This window comes from Sceloporus occidentalis, unplaced genomic scaffold (genome assembly GCF_023333645.1).
Source record: "Sceloporus occidentalis isolate IW3139 unplaced genomic scaffold, rSceOcc1.0.p SCAF_11, whole genome shotgun sequence".
NCBI classification, from domain to species: Eukaryota; Metazoa; Chordata; class Lepidosauria; order Squamata; family Phrynosomatidae; genus Sceloporus; species Sceloporus occidentalis.
This window is the reverse complement of record NW_028316991.1, coordinates 12849247-12873422: the sequence shown is the minus strand read 5'-3', so window position 1 is coordinate 12873422 and position 24176 is coordinate 12849247. Positions and strand designations below refer to the sequence as shown.

General features: G+C 39.7%; 1 protein-coding gene across 1 annotated transcript in view; it reads right to left on the bottom strand.

Moving 5' to 3' along the window:
- LOC149305589 (intermembrane lipid transfer protein VPS13B-like) overlaps nt 1-24176 on the bottom strand; it is a 383703-nt gene that overhangs the window by 51260 nt on the left and 308267 nt on the right. Inside the window, exons 36-39 of the mRNA XM_089477585.1 lie at nt 16883-17085; nt 15750-15960; nt 14430-14614; nt 6150-6346 (exon numbers count right to left, since the gene is read on the bottom strand). Coding sequence (XP_089333711.1) covers nt 6150-6346; nt 14430-14614; nt 15750-15960; nt 16883-17085 — 796 coding nt within the window. The remainder of the gene's footprint in view (nt 1-6149; nt 6347-14429; nt 14615-15749; nt 15961-16882; nt 17086-24176) is intronic.

Below are 24176 nucleotides of genomic sequence, written 5' to 3'. Positions count from 1 at the left end.
CTATTTAGAATTTAAAAATCCTTCACGTTATGAGCCAAAAAAAGATAGAAGCAGAAATAACGCAACAGCTGTAATTTATTTGTTTAATAAATAACAGTATCATCTGTATTCACTATACACCTGGGGCACAAATAAATAAAAATAACCATGATTTAACCAGATCACCAATATTAAAAAGGTCCACTGTAAATGGAGCCAATATGTGTTCCCGGTTGTTTATTTTGTGCTAATTATATTATTAAATGACACCATGAGGTCCCTATTTCCAATGCATTGCCCCATATGCATTTGCCCCTTCCACCAGCTATTTGTCATGCAGGAGATGTGCTCGCTTGAGTGGTCACTGTGAGCATGCGCAGAATTTCTGCACACTTTTCATTGATTTCAAGGCAAGCTCTTTCTAGTGCCACTAACCCTTGGACCATGGAGCATCTACTAAAGGTATGTGATCATTTTTTTTGTTCCAAAATAGGCACTTTTTATGCATTCTACCTCTTTAAAATGCATTCTTAAGGGACAACCCAAACTGAATAAACAAACGAAACGAGCTCCAGGAATGAGCGTGCAATTGGTTCATTCTCACGTAAGCCCATCACACCTCCACAGGGGGTGCCGATTACTGTAAAGAGTTAAGTTAGGGTTTAGGATTCTATGACGTAAAGCTATTAGGAGGTAGGTGCCGATGTTTTGTGTAATAACTCATACAGAGATAATGATAAATGGTGATGAAGGGAAACACCTCTCTCGTTACAGAATGTTTTTAAAAACATAAAGGTCTCACTACACAGGGGCAGCGTGATAATTATTGTTATTAAATCATTAAAATCATTCTTTTCGATTTGGTCACTTTTAGGACTTTTGCAGACCACACGTAGAAGTCCTCATGCTGCTGTACCTTCACCGGGCCATCAGAAATGGGAGCGGGGAATTTATTTTGATTGCTGAAGGCTCCCACTGGGTTTACTCAGGCTAATATCAGCTCTTGACCCCAAGAACGGATTTCTTAAGCGCACAATTGTACATAATAATTTCTTCTCTTTCTATCGTACCAGGCCAGTATAAACAACAGCCTCAATTTAAATTGCATTTAGCGGTCATTAGGGCCCGGCACAGTTTGGGAATGCTGTTTATATTCTCACACTTGCGTCCCAACCTATGATGCTGAAATTACTCCGCAGTGAAATGTTTACTTGTAGGCTCGGCTCAAATTAGCTGGGTCGTGAAATATGATTTACTTCCCCACACAAGTATGTTTATAATGAATTAGATAACACTGTGTTCCTAATGCAGGGCCGTTTGTATGATTAATGAACACATTAAGCGATCGCACAACTTTCGTGAACGTCATCAGTTTTCCAGAGGCGTGAAATTAAACCTGTCAGGCTATTTCAGCCACTGAAGACTTTGTCCCGAAGTGCACTGTTCCAGTGTATCCAGTGCCACATGGAGATCCCCAGTAATACACGCTTTCCCAACTGATCTCCAGGAGGGTCACCAAAATGTTAATCAGTAAACCTCAACTTAAGGCCCTTAAGAGTTCCCGTTCGGCTGAAGAACATAGAGCTTTCATATGGAACACATACAGGTATATATCTGCTAAATTCGTATGAATCTCCGAAAACCCGACGAGATTACCCACAAAACAGACAAACACAAAGCAAAAAGCTTAAATTTTTTGTGCAAAATTCGTTGGTGCCATAATTTTTGAGGTTCAAGGGAGACTATTTTCGGGTAAAAAAAAAAAAACCCTCTCCCTTGATCCTCCAATCTGAGGCAAGGACGTCACTGAAATCATCGCCACTCTTTTGCAGAAGTTCACAGAAGGTTATCTTCGGGTAAAATAACGGAGCTTCCGCGAACACCCTCTTCCTTGACCCTCCAATTGGGGAAGTGGACTTCACCAGAAGCTCCACCATTTTTGCAGAAATTCAGCGGGAGGTCATGCTCGCAGAGATGCGGATGAAGAAATAAGAAGAAGATTGAAGAACAAGAAGAGGAAGGAGATTGCTTGAGATAAAAGGGGAGCTGCGCGACACGGAAGAGGAAGCTGTCAGTGGAAAAGGTAGGGAGGCAATCAGAGAGTGTAAAGGAGAGAGTAAATAAGAGTGTGAGAAAATGACTATCCCCCAAAATTAATGGGCAGGAAATGGAATGATCTGAAAAAATTTGTCCAGATAATTTTTGAAGTATTTATATAATATTGTGTAAAAGTTTAGGGCAGGTGTGGAAAAAAAATGTTAATAGTTTATATTTATCACTTAACAAAATATTTGGTGTAAGCAGTATTTGCCTTCAAAACAGATTCAGTACTTCTATGTATACTCGCACACAGTTTTTGTTTTTAAGGAACTCGGCAGGTAGGTTGTTCCAAACATCTTGGAGAACTAACCACAGTTGTTCTGGGGATTTAGGCGCCTCAGTTGCTTCTCTCTCTTCATGTATTCCCAGACAGACTCAATGATGCTGAGATCAGGGCTCTGTGGGGACCATAAATCACTTTCAGGACTCCTTGTTCTTTACACTGAAGATGGTTCTTAATGTCCTGGCTGTACGCAGGGCCGGCCTTAGGGGTGTGCGACCTGTGCGACCGCACAGGGCGCCATGGTAGCAGGGGCGCCTGCCCGGGACTTAACTTAAAACATAGTTTGTTTTTTAAACTTTATTTAACATCATTCATGTTAAATAAAGTTTAAAAAAAAACAAAAAAAACCCCCGATGCTTTAATCTAAGTCCCGGGCAGGGGCGCCGAGCGGTTGCTCGTGAAGTTCTCAGCAACCGCTCGGCGCCCCTTACTCTCCGTGACTCCGTCGCGGTGCCGGCATCTCATGTTGAGCGCCGGACTATTCCGGCGCTCAACATGAAATGCCGGCACCGCGGCAGAGCAAGAAGACGGACGCCTCCTGCTCTCACCGCAGGACTCCGGCAACAAGGTAAGTGAGGGGGGCTGCAGTTTGAAGGGGCAGGGGGGGGTGTAGTTTGAAGGGGCAGAGAGGGGGGTGTAGTTTGAAGGGGCAGAGAGGGGGGTGTAGTTTGAAGGGGCAGAGGGGGGGGTGTAGTTTGAAGGGGCAGGGGGGGTGTAGTTTGAAGGGGCAGGGGGGGTGTAGTTTGAAGGGGCAGGGGGGGGAGGTAGTGAGGGGGGGGCGCCAGAGGAGTAGTCCGCACAGGGCGCCACAACGCCTAAGGCCTGCTCTGGCTGTAAGTTTGAGGTTGTTGTCATGAGGCACAATAAATTTGAGGCCTATAAGATGCCTCCCTGATAGTATTGTATGATGGATAAGTATCTGCCTGTACTTCTTAGCATTGAGGAGACAATTTATTCTGACCAACTCCATTTGCAGAAATGCAGCCCCAAACTTGCAAGGAACCTCCACCATGCTTCACTGTTGCCTACAAACATTCATTCTTGTACCGCTCTCAGCCCTCCGGCCAACAAACTGCCTTCTACTATAGCCAAATATTTCAGTCCAGTGCACCTGCTGCCATTTGTCTGCACCCCAGTTCTGTCATTTGACAGACGTCTCTGGACAGTAGATGGTGTACCAGCGCCCCACTGTTTTCTGTCACTGCTGGACTTCTTTTCATTGTAAAGGGGAGTTAGCATGACGTGTCTTTCTTCTGCTGCACTAAGTTTCCTCTTCCAACCACTTCGTTATACACTGTCTCCTTCTTTGTGCTTCTTCAAAAGGGCTTAAACAGAACATCTGCGAAAATCCCTGTCTGCCTTGAAATGTTTGCCTGGGAGAGACCTTGCTGATGCGGTATAACTACCTTGTGTCTTGTTGCTGTGCTCAGTCTTGTTATGGAGTATGACTTTTGACATTAGATGTTCTTCAGCAACCTCACGGTTCTTTTTATTCCTCCTACACAACTGTTTCAGTTTCAGTTAATGATTGTGTTTCAACCTACATATTAGTACCTGGTTGGTATTATTGTTTAACTATATGCCTACAAAATCCCTGATTTTGTGCAGGTGGACCTAAAAAGAATTGATGCTATTTTGAAGGCAAAGGATGGTCACACCAAATATTGATTTCATTTAAATTTTCTTCTGTTCACTTACTTTGCAGTTTGTTAAATAATAAAAATAAACTATTTACATGTCTATTTTTTGAAAGCAGTCTTACTTTACAGCATTTTCCACTTTTCTTTACAACTTTTGCACAGTACTATTTATATATATATATATATATATATATATATATATATATATATATATATACACACACACACATATTATAATTATGAAATAAGTACAATAGGAATCCAGACGTTCACAATTAGGGATTACTGTAAGTGTAATATCATCAGAATGTGTAATAGGTATGCCAACATTACAGCATAGAAAGGTATCGTTATGTAAATAGGATCCTTATACAATTGAACAGGAGAGGTACACTAACTGCTATACGTATAGAGACATTATATAGATTTATAATGACATAAGTAGGTGTAACTGATAAACAGAGAAGTTCTGTAAATATAATAGGTACATAGACAATATTGTATACAAAACCTATATCTGTTAAGTATAACACTTCCAGGAAACCCAATAATTTGGTGCACTAATTGACTGATGTGCTGAATGCTTTGCAAAGTGCTAGTTTTGCACTTTAAGCACAAAACAGTTTGCTCTTTCCACTATCTTAATGTTTCATTCCCCCAGCGTTCATGTTACTGCGGTGCCAAGCTCACCACAAAAGGTAATTTCAAGAAGGTCCCACACTCAGAAGAATTAACCCCGTCTAAAACATTTAGCCACTCAATGACAAAAATGCATTCTCGTACAATTAGCATCAAGGATAAAGCCAAACTCTGTCCAATTAATTGAAAGCAGATGTTCAATTTTGTTATTGATTTTTTTTCTTCTCCACCCATAGTCCCACTGTTTCTCAGATACTCTTGATATCGGAGCCTGCCTTTACCCATAAAAAAAAACCTATAAGAGAAGCATAGCATGAAAACCATGCTGATGGAGATATTGAAACCATTCTTTTCACTAAATTCTGCAAATTTAAGTTCACTGTCAATTCCAAGCCCTGTACAAATATATTCCCCACAAATTCCTTCTACAGTATCTCCACAGAGTGCTTAGAAACTGGAGGACAACATCCAACTGAAATCTGCTCGGGGAACAACATGTCTATGTAATAGCTTCCAACTGGATTTATTTTTTATCTTGCTTATTACTTATACAGTTTCTCCATTACAAAACTTTTTATGCATCTGTTGAGATTTCCCCATCGTTGTGCAGACTCAGTACTATCTGGATACAATTTGCACACACCAGCAACCTTGGGCTTTCTAGTTTCATGCTATGGATTGTCATAATTCACACGTTCTTGGTTCCCTTGGGTTCGGATGGCTGTGAATGCTAACAAATGCAGCCTAAAAATAGCTGAGAAGCAACAATTTAGCCACCTACGCATTAAAAATGACGATGTATGCTAGAGGCCGTCTCCCCGTTCTTTTCACTCTATTTGGTGGGGGTCCCAATACCTTGCCTGTGATTTTTAAACCTAGAACCATAGTCTTATGCATGTTTAAATTCCCTCTCTGTATTGCTCTATAATACTTCTGTTAGAGAGAAATTTCATATACACTTCTTCTGCCCTTTAATTTTTCCTCTCCCTGACGCCTGTAAACCATGTGCCATTACCCTGTAGATCAGCAATTCCATAACATCGATCTTCATTCTTCTTCACATTCCCCGGTTTGTGACTTATGCTGGATGCTTAAACTAGATGTGGGAGGCAGTGGGACTTGTTCAACAGGTCTCTTCCTTGGTCCCTTCCCAGTCCACATTGGCAGAGACCAAGAACTATTGTGCCCTCAGCAACTGTTGTACTGGAGCCACAGGGGTCAAGGAGGGAAAACCTGGAACAATCGCACCTTTTCTTGCCCTCAAACAAACTGGGGCTACTCCAACAAGAGATGTGTGTGATCAGAGATAATTAGAATCAGCGGCAGCAGAAGTTACTCAAGTGCTCATACTGCTCTGAACAAAGTCGGTGCTGAACTAGGAAACAAATTCTGTCCAGGTGGCATACCCCTATGCAGGTGCATAAAGTCCTAAAACTATACAGGAGGTTAAAATTCTTTGAAACACTTGTCAATGTGTAAAGTACAGAAAGAATTTTTGGGCCGATTACCTCTGGTCATCGACTCCACTGGAATTACCATTCAGGACGATACGCCAAAGGTCAGAGATTACGAGTTCCTTTTGGTCGCTTATAGAGGAAAGGCTAGGCAGCTGGAGCTCACAGGCCTTGCTCTCAGACAGGCTGAATTCTCGAAAGGCTACGAATGACCGCTGGAGTTCATCCCAGTATTCAAGGCTACAAGGGATCTATAAAAACAATGAAAAATCCAGTTATTTCGGCTTTAAAATTTAATATGCAAGAGAATATACAAGAATGCAAATCTTGCCTTAAAAGACCTTTGTGAGGTCTAAATAAATAAATATGAAAAATACACAACCATACATAGAAATCATTATTTAGGAGTGAGTCAGAGCTGAGTGACTCACAATGGAATATATTTAACAAAAGGAAAAACATAAAAAAAAGAATCCTAGAACAAAAAATAACTAATCAAGGAACATAGCAAATTACATTAAGTGTCACATTGTCTTTTGAGTTTTTGGAAACCACTCATCAGACTTTTCATTCGTTATCAAATTTAAGTCAAGAATGCCGGCCACTTAGAAAATAACGTTTGAAGACATTTAACATCTAAAATCTAAGTTGTAAATAGTTGTAGAAAATTTCAGGAAAGACTAAGGGATCTTAGTACGTACAGCTCTGAGGAAAGAAGAGAAAACATTGAAATACTTAAATGTACTCCGGAAGCATGTGTATTAAAGAGCCAACAATAGTGGAAAATGCAGGGCGCTCATTTAGACATCAACTGCTGAGCCACAAAAGTTAAGATATTTTGAAATTGTATTGCAAATTTCCATGGTACTCTGAGAATATAACATTTCCCAAATGGCAGAATGTGAAGTGTTTGACCAGAATTACGATTACCAACACAATTTACAAGCTTTTTTAAGCTTGTATTAATTGTAAGATTTCTGGAGACAGCTTCCCATTAAGAATTTTCTCTTATGCTAAAATCGACTAAAAGCAGAGGGTCAGTATACATCCAGCAAATGATCGGTAGAACTCCTATTCTAGTTAAAGGGAGCGGCGCTCTAATGGAGTTGGACCAGCGAATCACAAGTATGCTTACTGAACACTATTGTTTGCAAGCACACATGCCATTGGCTGCTGCTTCAGTGACTTCTGCAGGAGTGCAACTGAGCATGTGCAATAGGTGTATGGTCTAATGCATGCTGGTTCCAGTAGATGCACCCAGGGCAGCATTTAAATAGGATTATTGGAGTCCATGCATAAAAATAAGCTGTACGGCTTTAGTAAATATACCCCAGTGTCTACCTGATCCGCTGCTCCTGAATTCTGTATCACTGGAAAACAAAAGTTAAGATTCCCTAACTATACTGCCATATGCGTTTTGCTGTGGGTTGTTTTTTTTAGCATACGCTGCAAACAATTGTAATGCAGGTCATATTACTAATCCGGAAAAAAAACGCAGTAACATAAATGCTAGAGGAAGATCTTTCAACCACAGAGTTCAGAGAGACAAGTAGCAAGGCCTCAAACAGGGCTTTGGAATTCTGTGTAACAATGAACCCACTGATAATTACTGCACGTAAAATGTTCCAGATCCTGCCACCTGCTCAAAGATCAGGGATGAATCTCATCAAAAGACTTCAGCAACAGATAGGAAGACGCGCACAGCTGGATTTCTGTGTAATTCCTTGTCTATTTCCTCAAGAGGTCTCCCCCGTTTGTTAACGTTTACCAGTAACCTTCTTCGGAAGATGCCCCACACAGGGTGGGCTTTCCTCGGAGAGAACATCGTTCTTGTTCCAGAAATAACTACCGTACAATAAGATGCGAAGAGGAGGCAGGAAGCTGGAGTGTGTGTTTTATCTTCTTCGGCAGGGCCACCTAAGAAATGTGGAGGCAGAAGACAATATCATCTTGTATCAGGCAGCGGATGCCAGATCATGCTGGGATTATAACCCAGGCTTCCTGAGGATGAATAAACTGTGCTTATCGTAGTTCTTTATTATTTTCTGTTCTATAGCCAGCTCCTTTAAAATACAAATCTTCTACGTACTGAACCGGAGGAAAACAAAATGTCCACATGTCTCGCAACAGAGGAAATCTTGGCAAACCGTGTGTAATTCAGTAAGAGCATTTTTCATCTAACACTGATGTTTATCAGTTCTGTTGAAGGTAATTCAGAGCTGACAAAAGTCTCATGTCAAAAGCCATTCCAGTACGAAAGCAGAAAGCAAATGACAAACAGATCTTTCTCGAAGAAAGGAAAAAAAAGAGTTTCCTGTTGTATTTTCCAATAAGTGATCTAAGATGACCCCCACTCTGCATCGCTAACCCAGTTCTACAATTATTACAGGTTCTAACACATGCACCTGCCAAGAAAATCCCACAGCGCTGAGCAGCACCATCTCGCCTTCAAGGCTTTGGCTACTTTTGTTTGACTTCCTCCTGAGCAGGCAAAGATGATATCTAGAACATTATGGAAAAATGACCCTAGTTTGGCTCAGCCGCAATCTGCAAAATCAATCCATTAGTGCTTCTGATGAGGATCCAAAAAGGTTGAGCGCAGAATGCATCTTTTCATTGCAGAGCTGATCTAATAAAGCAGAGAACGGCACTTAATTACGCCAGCATTAATCTGCTAGATCTGAACGTCCAACCACTCTGGACTGAAGAGCTGCTGACAGATCTTGGGTTTGAAGGCAATTCTCTAGCAGGGTTAAGGTGGACCTGCTAAAATTTACACACACTTTAGAGCTTTGTCACCTGTAATTCTTACTCTTATCATAAACCTCAGGCAGCTTTAACCTTTTAATTTCACAACAAGGAAAGAGCTATAAACCGCATGTTACAAGCAGATAAAGAAAATAATATAATCTACTGTCCAAACAAATAAAAATGAATTAATAATATACAACACAAGAAAAAAATATATAATTACAATTAATATTCATTTTATGTTCTAGGGTAGACATCGCCACCACAATATTGGAATGAGTCCTAAAATAGACAAACACAACTATAACAGCAGACTATGATAGGAGATGCAGGGAGGACATGCGCTGCATGTGAGATATGTGTTCAGTTATAAGCTTTAAACGTTCCCCAGTATAATGCATTTTTATACTGATTGACCATTTAATTACTTGAAGGGGCCAGGTTATGTAAAAGTAACAAGGTCCTACGCCATATGGCAAAATAATCCGGACGTTATGCAAAAAGTGAGCATTTTACATATAAACCAGTGAAAGGATCATTCACAGGACGCTGACTATACAGTTATGGAAGAGCGTTACAAATAACTATTTCTCCCCCTTTAAAATGCTAAACATTTAATATAACGGTCTCACAAAGGGGCTTTGTTTCCAGCTTGAACGTTATTTTCACTTAAGATTTTCTATGTTTTGTTTTTTTTTGTACCTCCCTGCCTTCTTCATATATTTATAAATGATGACAGCTTCCAATATGATGCCAAGACATTGCCTATTAAACAGTAGTTATGAGACGCTGTAGGAAAGTGTTGAGCCTCTGCCTTCCCCCCGCCCGGTCACTGGGGTATATCCGCTCTGCGCTGCTTGCCCTGTCCTATAAATATTGAACACTCTGTGTTAAAACGCAAGCGTGCCTTAAAACTTATTAAAATAAAGTTGTGTTGTCCTGCAATGGATTTTAGCGAAGGGTCCATACATCTCCAGCTAATAGGAGCCATAAAAATCCCCATTCTTTGTAATATTGGAACCAGTTGATAAACCACAAGCATTCAAGTGCAGGAAATCATGATTTTATAACATTTTAATGTGATCTACTCTTGGGAACCGGAACTAACCAAACTCTCTCTGCGTCCAGGAAATCTCCCGCTGAACGGCTGCTGTGCGTTGCATGGCTGGGCACAGCTGGGGCAGTTTCACCTGTATTGCCCCACTGGTATTGTGGCTTACTGTATTGCATCAAGATTACCTTCCTGTCTGGAAAAGCCTTTAAGTAGAAACAAGGATTTCAGTCCAGCTTTTATTTTCCCTCGGTACTGTAACACTGTAATTCAAGATGCCTGAGAAATACTTTTTAACCTTTTCAATGAAATATGTAACTATTTTTCTTTATTACAATCTTGTGGGGTTTTTTTCCAGCTCTTTTCCAGCTCATGTTTTTTTTCTACGTGACCTGAGTTTATCAGTGGATCGCGTTAGTCGTAAGCGGAGTGAGATGCAGGTGTGCGATGTAAAACAGACAAGATTGTAGTTAATATCTGCAAATCTCATTTGGTGAAACGTCTATAACCTTTCGTAACTAAATACAGGCAGCAGAGCCACGGAGAATGTGCAGGGGATCAAATGCAGGGCTTTACCTTGGAGGCTGTGGCAAGGTTTCAAATAGCCACCTCCTGCCAATTAACGACATCAACGAAGGGTTAAAAGAAATTCTTTCAAAGATACGTTTTCTAACTCCTAACTATGAGAGACAACATTAGGAAATGTAACTGTCTTACATACCTCTAAATGATCTAAAAACCCGGCTTAGGAGGTTTATAAAAGAATGGGTCATTACCTGAGGTTGCAGTGAAGCCTAGACTAGCCATAGTGCACAAATGGGCCACTACTAGCCATAGTGCACAAATGGGCCACTACTAGCCATAGTGCACAAATGGGCCACTACTAGCCATAGTGCACAAAGGGCCACTGGGCTTATAACGGCACTCGAGCCTGTTATTTGATGCTGTTCTGATTACCTGGTCGAAGTTAAGAACTTTGGCTGATTGTAGATGACTCGGGCATAGTTTATATTTAAGTGGCCATCAATGGGAGGTTTCTGCTCCACTTTCCATTGTGTCACTCATTATATATAAATATGTATATATAATATGTGAAACGTTTGTTCCCATCACCCAAAAGTTACATGCTGTTAGAGCTTTTATGAAGTTTGGAAAGACCACAGCTGCCCGTATTTTTTTCAAACCATGTCACCGATCACCTCTGATTATTTTTCCATGTAGGTCCCATTTAAGCTAGAGAACTTGTGGGCCAGTTATAAATAGCTGGAACCTTTATTTCAACCTGCTTATGTAAACCTTTGTTTTCTGTTTGTTATGCGGGCAGTACACTAACTTTCCAGTCTCTGGAAATTCACATCTGCCATATATTTACAACCCATAATACAGTAACCCCAGCCAAATAGCCTGAAGTCTCCGCCTGTCACACAAAGACCAAAACGTTTCCATGATGTTCACATCCCTGGCTTCTGTGCTCGGGCTTGAAGGGTGAATACTGATGCGGACACCTGTCCTCCGAGCAAGTAACTTAGCCTGAATCTAGCAGTCACAATGGAGGTGAACACGTACCGTTCTTGTGGGCAACAAGTACTGCGGGATCTATGAAGAAGGTATTGATTTAAATAACTTTACGAAAGATGCTGGTCCCAGGGCTTGACATAAGATGGACACTCTCTTTAGAGTCAGTTAGATAATGCATGTCTGTATACTTGCCTCTGGAGGTTTATTCAAAAGTTAAAATAATAAAGTTTTACCTAGGAACTTTGAGAAGGAGGCAACGCAATCTCAATTTTACATAGTGGCGGCAGAGGTTAAGAGAGACCAAGCATGGGCCAAGCTGATCAGGAATGCCATTTTGTGAATATAACAAGAGATTTCCTCTCTTACAGAGAACAAAGACAGAGGGGATGTTAGAGCACAGCTGGGTGCAACACGTTTATCACTAAAAATGCTATTCAGGTCCTGAACGGGCAAAGAATTGTCGGTGTTACAACACTAGTGTTTTAAGTCAGGATACCAAGATTAATGCGAGGTAAAAGCCACCGATTACAGGCTGTGTTCAGGAGCGTTCTATCAACTGTAATCATACAGCCCAAGACCTGGTGTGGGAGTGAGCTTCAGAAGTAAAAGAATGTTGTTAACTTCAGAAGTTGCCTTCAGAGATGGAAACAACATGAGATATGTTCATGACATGGTGAAAACATGAACACAAACTCAACTGTGAAAAGAGGAATAGGTTTATCAAAAACTGGTTCCAGTCCAGATCTGCTAAAACAATGATCGCTTTGGATCATTCCATAAATGTATTTTTAAGCTGTATTTTGGGTTTAGTTCTTTATTATGTAATAACTCTGGAATATGTAGAGAAATACTCCTACTGGAGAAATGTGGAAATATCAGGGAACATTCACAGTCCTGGGATTTGAGTACAAATGAGTGATATGTCTTGGAGTTACACACGTTATTTACTGAGCCGTATATAAAGAAGGACCCTCAAGCACCGAGAGGATCATCAAATTCCCATTTCCTCACAAAAAACAATAATTGTAATAACATATCAAGAACAGCTTTGCAGCTCTCACTTCCAACAGGACATTTTTTTAAACATACCCAAGAATGTCCACAGCTGTGCAAACAAACAAATATTGATTTGTTGATCCAGAGAATCACTGTGTGCTGCGCTCCATCAAAATTTACAACGCACGAGTCACACAGCGGGACTAATACATTAAACTGCGCCTGACCCCAAGAACCAAGGTGTATAATGAGCTAACTGGATGGGGACTGGAGATTATTCTACATTTATGGTTCTACGTGGTTTGTAAGACATGGTGCAAAGATCTAGATCATCATCTGCTTCCACAACAATGTGGTTGTTTATTAGGTGACCTGACAAGAAGGGGGATGTATTGCAGAAAGAATGGGTGCCACATCTATACAGCAATGAAATAAGGTGTCAACTCATGATATAGCAGCCGCTTTTAAGTAGAAAGTATAAGAATTTCATCTTTATGCTTTTCAGGTGGTTCATTTCCCTTTATATATGTTTCTTTGTACATATTTTCAGACCAAAAGTTTAGAGTTGAGCAGCCCTCCTGCCACACAGGAGCCTCATTAATGGTGTCCGATTGCTTGAAAGTCTCTTTTTGATTAAAATGCAGGGCAGTCCCGCTGATTCAGCTCCTTGGTAAGCAATATTAGCCGTGAAAAATTACACAGGGCTCGCCAAACTCGGGGTGCTTTGACGTAGTGTCAGGCCATACAATATATAGCCATATAATGAGACAGAATCCCCAATATTTATGCCTCGGACAGGTGTTTTTTGAATGGTATTCGCTGGGTGTGTGCTGATTTCTTGTTTTGATAATATAAGTACATGCTCCACGTGTTATTGCACTTCTTACTTGCTCAAAAATTATAATATATACAGAGTCAGTGATGCTGCCAGGAGCAGAGACAGAATATAGGTGGAACATGTAGTTAATATAGATCACCTTATATGTGTTGTATTTACTTTCACATTGGGCACTTTAAATATTTAGGAGCCAGATGTAAAGGCTCCAGGTATTTCTCTACTTAACTGGCAGCAATTAGTGTTATTAAATGGAAATACACAACAGGCATAATATGTAAATAACAAAAAGCAAAAAACAATATTTAAAAATTAAGTGGTTAATATGTTATTTAAAAAAGCTAAGTTACCATGTTTGTCAAACTGTCATATTTTTGTATGATGTGGATAAAATTATAAAGGTTTATTTATTATTACAAATATTATTGAACTGAACAAATAGTTGTACAGTTCTGGATTAGGGTATTTAAGACTTGAAAATCACCAACAGCAGATATGTCAAAGGTTCCCTCCACTCACGTAATCCAGTGCGTCGGGGGAAATTTTATCACACAATGTACATTATGCTGACATATTACTTAATCCGCTCTAGAGGTCTGATCCGCAACTAATGTATTATATATATGTATATATATTTATATATATATATATATATTCAACTAGTCCTAAAAACATGTTTACGGAATAGTGTTTTTGTCATTTAATATAATTATTTTTATAGGCTGTAAATATTTTACTGCCAGGATGCTAGCTTCTTCCATGCAAAAGTCAGAGGCATGCTACATGCTGCTGGGGCTTTAAACACAATAGAATGGGCCCTTTCAATATGAAATGTTCTTTCTTGTACAGCAGGGGTTTAACATTTGCTTAAAATGAATTTTAAAAAAAAAACAAGAAAATGTGTGTCAAATGTTATTTATCCAATATAACTGTTCAGCAGATGTACAGCAACAAAGGGAGGGTGAATTATAGACCTTTGTACATGATAAAAAATAATGTAATCAACTTTTTGGTTAATGTAACCATGTAACGGCACTTTCACTTTAAACATTTTAGATATTTTTGGTGCAATTGTTTGATAGACATAATGACATGCAGTGTTCCTAATAACGGAAAGGTAGTGGCAGGTTCACTTTAAATATGATTGTTGGTTATAATACCGACTGTGTATTTTGAAACATACCTGTAGAACGTCTCCCAGGTCTGCAGTGCTGATATCAGGATCCTCTGTTGTGTTAAATGGGACTGGCGTTATTCTTACAAGTGTCAGCACCCTGGGCTCTGGGTATCTCCACAGCATCATCCCGGGACTGTCCTCTGTCTCGTTATAGAATACCACTTCATATGCATTTGGCTGTTTCTGTGCATCTAATAGGTGAGAAAATAAAGAAGTAATTCGCCCTGGCATAGGGGTATTCAACATAATGCAAGTAAATAATAATCAAGAAATATTTAATCTTTCTATTCTCAGACTGAATAGCAGGCATATGTTCAGCTAATGACTTGGGCTAGACCGGTGTTTTACTTCTCCACTGAATGCTAATTATTAGAGTGCATGTTAATTAAAGAATCCGAAACAGTAACTGAGATGGACATCCCTGAGCTACACTAAGGGAAGCCGACAGGAAGCTCTCCAGCCATGTTGGAACACCATCTTCCATGATTCTCAACGTCAACAAATAGCAGTTTTAGAATGTCAGAATCTCATTGAAACAACTGGTCAAATAAATTAAACGCCCCTGTTGTGGTTAATACGAATATGTAAACACACACTTTTTTCTTTTACAAGGCCGTATGTTAAATACATCTTAGAAGGTGTCCATTAATTATCTTATTTATAAAGCAGCGGCATTTAGGACAGACTGCAGAGGAGAGAGTCGAGTCAAGATGGGAAATAAGTGAATTAACCAGAGTTTTTGTGGATTCTTGGGTGAGGAATGGGTGGATGCGAGAGATGTTTTTTACGTGCAAGCGGCAGGATCTGGCGAGGGACTAAATGTGAGGGATGAAGGAAAGGTTTAATTCAAGGATGACCCCAAGGCATCGGGTCTGATTAGCGGGAGAGATAGTCGTGCTGTTAATGGTGATACAGAATTAAGGTACTTGGGTGGAGGGAATAAAATTAGATCAGTTTTAGAAAGATTAAGTTACAGGTAGTGTTGTGACAAGAATGAAGAAATAGCAGACAAGCAGTTGGTAATACGGGACATGAGAGATCAGGAGAAGACAGGTAGATTTGGGTATCATCTGCATATAGATGATACTGGAGGCCAGATGAGTTGATTAGTTTGCCAAGAGATGAAGTATAAAGAGAGAACAGCAGAGGGCCAAGGACTGATACAGACGCCAACAGAAAGTGGAAGGGGTGATGACGTCTTGCCAGAGAAGATGACAAAGAGGAACGGTTAGACAGATATGAGGAGATCCAGGAGAGAGCTGTATCTCGAATGCCTGTAGAAGAAAGTGAGTCAAGAAGAAGGATTCACTGAATATATTTTCTTACCTGCATCCTGTATGTACTGAAAGAGTCCAGTCCTCAGGTCATCGGAGCTCTGCTCTGTCTTAAAGCTTTGAGGTTTCCCCACAGCAGGAGAGGTCACAGAATGGGACTGATCATAGCTCACTGGGTCGCATCTGGACTGTCTTTTTAAGTATTCTTGGAGAAGCTCATTTAAAAGTGTTAAGCAGTTTAAGTTCTCTTGACCCCAGAAAACCTGTAAAGACAAAATGATAGGGTCTTCAAGGTAAAAAGGCAATGTTACAAAAAGCACAATCTGGAACTTATCTAAACACAACTTATCCATGCTGATTATATATTTTATTTGGCAAAGGCTCACTTATAGTTCATGAGAAAAGTTAAAAACAAGAGAGATAACTTCCTCCGACTTGCGTCCACAAAACAGTATGGCTTTTGTTAAAACACATGTTAATATGACCACTGTTGTACAGTATTTGAAATACCTCAGTGCTTTCAGGTTGAGTAACCTCTTGGAGAAGGCCTCCTGTTTCTACCAACACCTTTGTGTGCTATTCACTGCCCCCGCTATTGCTGGGTGGGGAAATTAATATATAGTTCCAAGAAATGTGGGACTTCATGAAATACGCTGTAAGCAACTTCTGAAGTGTAGAGATTTATTTGTACTCCAGAGTCAACAACAACCTAACGACTAATCAGGTGTGTATTGATACCCCAGTAAATATAATTAGTATCAGCACCCAGGTGAGTGCAGGTATTCTTTAGTCATTTAGTTAGAAAATGAAACACCTGTGTCATTTACCCCCCCCAGCTGTCTATTCTGAAAGCAGGAAGCATTCGTTGGTACGCTTCCTGCACATGGCCACAAATCACAGATATGGTTCCCTCATTGTAAGTTTCTCTGCGATACAGTTTGAAAGTGTATTCAATCTTGCTCTTGAATGTAGAGGTCTACATTTCGTGTATATCAATGTTTTTTTTTGTTAGATTAATTACAGTAAATACATTAAAACGCTCAGATGTTCCCATAATCAATATACTTTCAATGAGAAGAAATGCATGGGTTCTGAACAACTTTCAGATTTTAGAATGCAAAAACAGACCCAAATATTTAACATCAAGTGAGACCCCTCTGAAAGCATTCTAGCCGTTCAACTCACCTGCAATACCCCACACCTCAAATTAACAAGTACTTTGGGAAAGGTGAGTTTGGAGCTGGGGTTTCCACTATGTTTGCACCAATTAGCTTCCACGTTAATGGAGCCAGACACGGGGCCAATCAGATTCCTGTTTCTTTCATTCAAGCGTGTTTTCAGAACAAAGTCGTTAAGGTCCAGGGTACATGACGCACCAGCGATTGGATCTAAAAAGACAAATTTGTTTTATATCATATTAACAATTTCTTTGGTGCGCTAACAATCGCCGCTGGGTGCTACACACAGTTCGCAGAAATCAAATCTAGAACAAAAACAGGAAAGCGTTTTCCATGAATGATTGTCTTTGACACATGGCGGTGTTATAGGGAAGCCAGTACTCGGAAGAAATTCTTTCATATCCCGTGATCAGACAGATTCCATCATTCCATTTGCATAATGAGGACTTATAACGTGCGATGGTTACTGTGTAACGATGTCTGAATTCAGCATACATCACTTAGGTTTACTAAACACACAGTAAGCGGTAACAAAAATGTAAAAATATTGAGTTTTATGACAGTTTCACGTGGCACGTCCTGCATGCTGTAATGAGAAATCCGTCCCTGCTGCTTGTACAATTGAACTTTATGGTGTCATATATTGAATTGCACAAAGCCTTCCACAATGTGCCTGTTCACTGACCTTATGAAATAAGATAACTTGAAATAATATAGAGAGACAATGGCCTTAGGGGGCTACATACAGAACACACATGTTTCTAGTTTCCAAAATTAGAGAAAAAGGCTACGCTATAAAAGCATATCAGAGGAAAGGCACCAATAAATGCCCAATTTCCCACCTGCGCTATACACAGAATGGAGATTGTTTTTCATGCTTCACCAGTGGTAAAGGACTCGATATGTAATAAAAAAGCCAGCAGATGCTTAAAATATCATGCTGGACTTATGGGAAGGGGGGACCTTTACAAATTCATAATATGTGGTATGTAAATGAAATAAATTAGTGAACGTATATATTATGGGCACAGTCAGCTGTAAAAGCTAAAGTCAATGGGGTAAAACGAGGCTAGGTTTATTAAAAAATGCCGTAAGTGGCCAGCTCAACCCAGCGCTAACAAATATAAAAATCTGATATGAATATTCACCAACGCAAATTGTTTGCAACATGAGCAGACAGGCGCTGCTTGGCCTTTTGAATTTGGGACCCTGCTGGGTTCACCGCGGCCGGGTCCCCCATGCCGATAAATGCTGCTGAGATAAGCTGCAGACGCTTTCCCTCTCAAGTCATTGGCGCTCTGCAGCTACCAAATTCAGATCAGACTTGTTATAAGAAAATGTACTTTAATGCCATGCAAGTCATACTCTTTAGGAGGGATTGTCCATCTTTGGGATCCCATTCCCCCTGTTCCTCTCTCCTTCCGTAGAAGCGCACACTGTTTGGTGGGTATGAGTGTATGTATATTTTTATTTAGCGCTATCGGATGTACTTAGTACTTTACCATTTATAGTATAATAAAAAGGACATGCAATAATCTCCGTCATATAGTTTATTACAGGCCAATTACATAGAAATATGTCACAAAGTATCATAAAAGTCTTTGCAAAAGCCCTGTCCCTGGACGGACCGCTAACCATACCTCGTAATAGTGCCCCTCCTTGGCCATTGGAAATGCTAATATGTGTATGTGACTCAGTGATGTCAAAACAAAGTTTTCTTGGGACTAATACATCAATACCCATTTGTCCTTAAACTACATAACAATAAAACTAATTTCAGATTATCTTCAGCAGACCTCTGTAACCACATCTGCAAATGCAAGCATAAAAATGAATATTTTTTCCCCAAAATTCTTAGTGCCACATGCCCTTAACCTAACTCAGGGAAATCTGGGATCCATCATAGCCCCAGTATATGCTCATAGTAAGTGCAGGCTATTGAGTATTAATCAGATATAAGCCAGAGAGACAATGTCATTATTAAACGAGGATATCAGTTCAGGGGAATAATATAATAATATCTGAAGCTGAAGCGACGGCCGAATAAATGTGCTGTACTCCGAGACAAAAAATTCCATTGAAAATTTGATAAGAGGTCTGTTCCTGCCAGCTGGACGGGACACATTTGGTACACAGTTTACAAGTGATCAAGACTCGATATAATGACTATTTTGCAGGGATTTGTGATCCTTGTTACATGAGAACAGTTATATTAGGCGTAAAAGCATTGTTTGGCATGAGCGTGAATCTCCTCTAACTATATACACTCCCAAAGGCAAAATCATTTAAACACTATAAAACAAAATCCCCTGAAACAGATACAACGAACAAAAATCGCATTTTCCAGAAAAATGCAACAGGATGCCAAAATCTAAGAGCCAGCTGATTTAAAGCAGCAGCTCCAGATTACAGCACCAAAGACGCTTAGAAATGAACACTACTAGTCAAATATATATATATATATATATATATATATCTGGACAAAATATTCTTGAAACACTCTTGATCTAAGCACAAACACTAAATTGTTTCCTAGACTCATTTCAGGAGACTTAGTGTAGAATAATGATTACAATGTTTTAAATAATACAAACATACAATAACACATATGGCACGGGTACAGGTGTGTGTCTCTTACCAAATCTTACAAGTGCAACTCTTTGTAACCCCAACTCTGAATTTTTCTTTTACTTCTTACTTCAGAAGAAGCCCAGTCCTGTACTAAAGCAGGTAGGTTCTCAAACTATGTGTATGTCTGGGGCCACTTTGGATAGATATCCTTCTATAAGGACGCTCTGACAACTCTACTGCAGTAAGAAGGCTTACTCTATTTGTAGCCTTGAAGGACATTCTCCCTTTCTCCTATTATCTGTATGGCACATGCTTGCCGGACAACCGGCTTCCTCAGGAGATGAATCAGGATTTTCCTTTGCAGCTTGGCCGAAAATCTAACATAGACCACCTGAGGGAGCCGGTTTAGCCACAAAGAATTAAAGAATATTTTATGATGAGCGCATTTATTTCCTTGGAAATGTGAGTGCACTACTTACTTGCAGTATTGCTAAGCCTTATTTGTATACAGAGTCACACTATATTTTTTTTAAAAATCTTTAATTATCTTCATCAATGCTGCATTCAGCCTTTCATTACGAACACAGATGGCTCTAGGTCATGAGCGCAATAGCTACTAGACTTTTGGGAAGTAAGTCATCAGTACATTTAATCTTGGCTAGATTCCTTTGGGAGAATACTGGGCAATTTTTTTCCGACTCTTTCAAAACTAACATTTTATAAACCAGCAACCTGAAGGAAAATAATCTCTCAGCTGTTCTTTCCATACTGCTGTTTATTTTGGATCTGCCCCCCTCAGAGAGACATTAACAATTAGCAGTACTGACACCGGACTCACGGAAAACAGCAGGATGCAACCTGCTTACAACGAGGAGTGAGGGATTTCTTGGGACCCATAATAAGAAGGAACAAGGAAAATTTGGTAGCTAGGTCAAGCATGACTGTCCGTTCATACTTTCCGGCTGCATTTCATATGGATTGTAAATAACAATTGGATGAGCGTTATCCCATCATAAAACGAATCATTCTACAAGCAAACTAAAAATCATACTGTTCTCAACGGTTAATAGGCAACTCATGTACAGTAAGAATAAAACAATTACTACAAATTGGAAGAATAGTTCTTGATCGTACCTCCCGAACCACGCCATGTGGAATTTATTTACAGACATTCTTGATAACTGTGACGACTGCAGAATCCCCAAATTTTCAAGACTGAAAACATACCAGTGTTTTTGTTCTTCATTATCCAGACTGATAGCTACTTTTTTATTGTTATTTTATTGCATTATAACTTGAAATAATAATTACATACAATTTTGTTACCCACTAGAGAAAGGACAACACAGAAATAATGATTTTCCCGGTATTGCGCAGAATACAACTCCAATATGTGCGACTGTGACATTCTACCCATTTAACCCGATTTAAAACATATAAATATACCCACTTATAACGGGTGTACTCTGAATCTGAAATGATATAACCATTCAGATTCCTGGGTTGCTGTCAGAATAATAACGACCAATAAAAACACAAAATGTAAAGCCTTCTCTGGACACCATGAGTGAGGCATCTGTGTGGCAGTAGGGGCTGCTCACTGATTTGGCTCTTTGGTAAGCAACATAGCCATGAAAAATTAGATGGGACTCGCCAGACTCTGGGTACTTTGGCGTAGTGTTGGGCTGAGCAATATATGGTCATAAAGTGTGACGGAATCCCCAATATTTATGCCTCAGATTATAAATGTACAGAAGGGAAAGGATCCACTTAGACCACAATCATCTAAAGATGTAGATGTTGGTATCAACACAGAGAACTAGGACAAAGATCTATCATTTAATGCCAGCCAACAGACCTTACATTAGGAGAGAACTGATCCCCTATATCCGTAGCCCTTGTGTCACATCCCCTGTATGTTAGTCGATAGTGTGGGAAATCCTTTGTTTCTTTAGTTGTAGAAGTCTAGAACAATATGAAAGGGCAGCTATAATAGTATCTCATTAGTACAGACACATGTATGCCTCATAGAGATGAAACAGTAGCTCCTACACTATGATTCCCGACCAACAGTACATGTATTATTGATTCATTGATATAGCACCACCAGCACTGTACAATCGATACGTTAAGCCTTCTCAAGCCATTCTTTTAATAGATTTAGTGGCTTGGTCCAAAAATTTTTGATCCAAAAATGGAGAAAATTATTGTTTTGTCTGAACCATTGTCTGCTAGGTGGAGAGTGCTACCTTGATGGTCCTTTTGGGCGGACATGCAGAAGGTACAGGTCGCTACTGTTGTTGTACAGCTCACATTCTGAGCTCATAGGAAGAGATTTGGACCTTTAAACAACTGTCCCTTCAAAATTACTTTCAGGATCCAATACGTGTGTGCTTACAAGTTACAAGTGCGGTGACATGATGATGTTAAACAGATACAATGCATTCATAAATTATTAAATGCCTCGTAGAATTTAGTTACACTTGCTGTGAAGTGCCTATTCCATCAAACATTTCAAACACACAAGTACGGCCTGGAAACCTTTCTAATCCACCGCAGGCAGTGCCTGCACTTAAACTTTATTGCTTGTGGTAAGGCTAAAAGTGGGGGTTGCGTTAAGCTCCTATACTGTACACATGATTTCAAAAGGCCTTAATTACACTTTAAAACTCAGGCCAGGAATCCTGCTTGTTTTCTGTCTAAACACAGTTCACTCCGAGTTCAGGTCAATGATGAATCAGTAAGAGAGTCAAAGATGCAAAGATCTGTTTACAGTGAGCTCATCCCTGCTTACTAGGCAGGTACTGTGCCCATGCACATGTAACTCCCCCAACTCATCCGGACACACGCTAGGTGATAATATCAAATCAGAAGTTTTTATTTTGCTGATGACCTAACAACATATTTGCTTTGTTTTTGTCAATTAAATAAAGTGGGTTTCAAGAGGCAAGACAACAGTAGTTAAAAAAGAAAAAAGTGATTTTGGTGAAAAGCGTGAAAAGTGGTGTTAGCACCACAACAAGAGGGGAACAAAGTAACAATGTTTCAACTTTTGATGGCATTACAAAGCTTTTTGTTGAGGGACTAAACTTGTGAAGTAAAGTCGCCATTCACCACAAGCCGTTACAAGTTCCATCCCTTAGAGCAGTTGTTTAGTGTCTAAATTAATTATTAAATATACAGTTTTCAGATGCTGCATCATACTCTATGCTTGTTAGAAGGTCAGTGATATGAACCAAGAAGAGACCTAGGTGACACTCATGTACAACTGCTCATGTTATATAGAGCCAGCCTAAGCCCCCGGTATTATGAGGAATAGACGTCGCTGGGGCCACAGCTACTGCAGAACAGACATGTGGACCCTAGAAAAGGGCAGCTTTCTATCCAAGAGATGTAGAAAAGGACAAACATTTATAGTAATCCCAGGGAAAACTGGATTTTAGTTTATTCATCTATATAGAACACCATAAGCATTCCTTTTACAGAATAGAGACTCAGCCAATAAAATACGACTGAATTCACAGGCTACTAAGTTGCGAAATGTATAAGTTGGAAGAGCGCAGCAAAGAGTTTCACGTAGTTTATCAGTAGCTGCTGAGAAGTCTTGTTTTAAACCAACAGTAGGGGACTGACCAGGATTAATAGTGGTACTCAGCCTTGGGATTAGATGGTGTCTTGTTTCATGGATTTTAGGCCATCTGTTCTTCCCTCCTACATTTTTACTTCTGCTCAGCTATAAACGTACCTTCACCTCAGGGACCATAGAAAGGAATTAGAATTCTTCTGCTTTTCATTATCACAAGATTCAGTAACTCACTTCATTGTCAGGATAATCCCCTTTTACTCTTTTTTTTTTTTTTTGCACTTGCACAGAAAGCCAAAATGACAAATAAAATCCCAGATGTTAGAAAGCTGATGAGGTCTCCACCTTTCCTGGAGCGCTTGGTCTACACTACTTGGGTCAGGGTGTCATTTCTGACAGAACCCTGATGCCCACACCCAATATTCATTAGGCTTTGTTGGTAATTTGTTTAGCTATCCACCATACCGCACTTCCACCTTAATCCCTCTTGGCCATTTACATTACTTAACTTGTCCTCTGGCTTTCTCGACAGAGATTTCATTTCCTATTGTTCAAGTGCTGGAGAGAGTTTTCTATTTCTTTGTAAAAGTTAAACAGGCCTTTGGGGTCTTTTAAACGGCTAGTTTCTGTTGCTTATTATTGTAGGTAGTCATTTTTAATTTAATGCTTTATTTCCCACAGGTTTCCAATACACCTTTTCTTCATTTTGTAGAATAGGCAACCAATTATTGTATCAATTGACTTCACTGCAAAAAAATCACTATTTAGAATATACTCCGAATATTTTTGTACCAGAGACCTTTGATATCAAACAATTATGCCAGTTCTTGATTTGATTAAACTATGGAGAACAATTAATTATTGCTTTAAAAAAAGAAAGAAAGAAAGAAAAAAAAGATAGGCAGCCAACATGTCGTCGATATTGGAAATGACATCAGTGTTACGATATATTTTCCACTTCGCTGAGATTTGGCTTTTGGATTTGAAGTAACACTAGGGAAACCTCCGGTGGATATCTGAAAGGGTAATTTACTCTCTGACAATGATCATCTGATGAAATATAGATATATAATATAGCATAACCTGACAACAATCCGGTAATTGTGGGAATACTATGTTGGGTCATCTTCCAATAGGGAAACGGGCC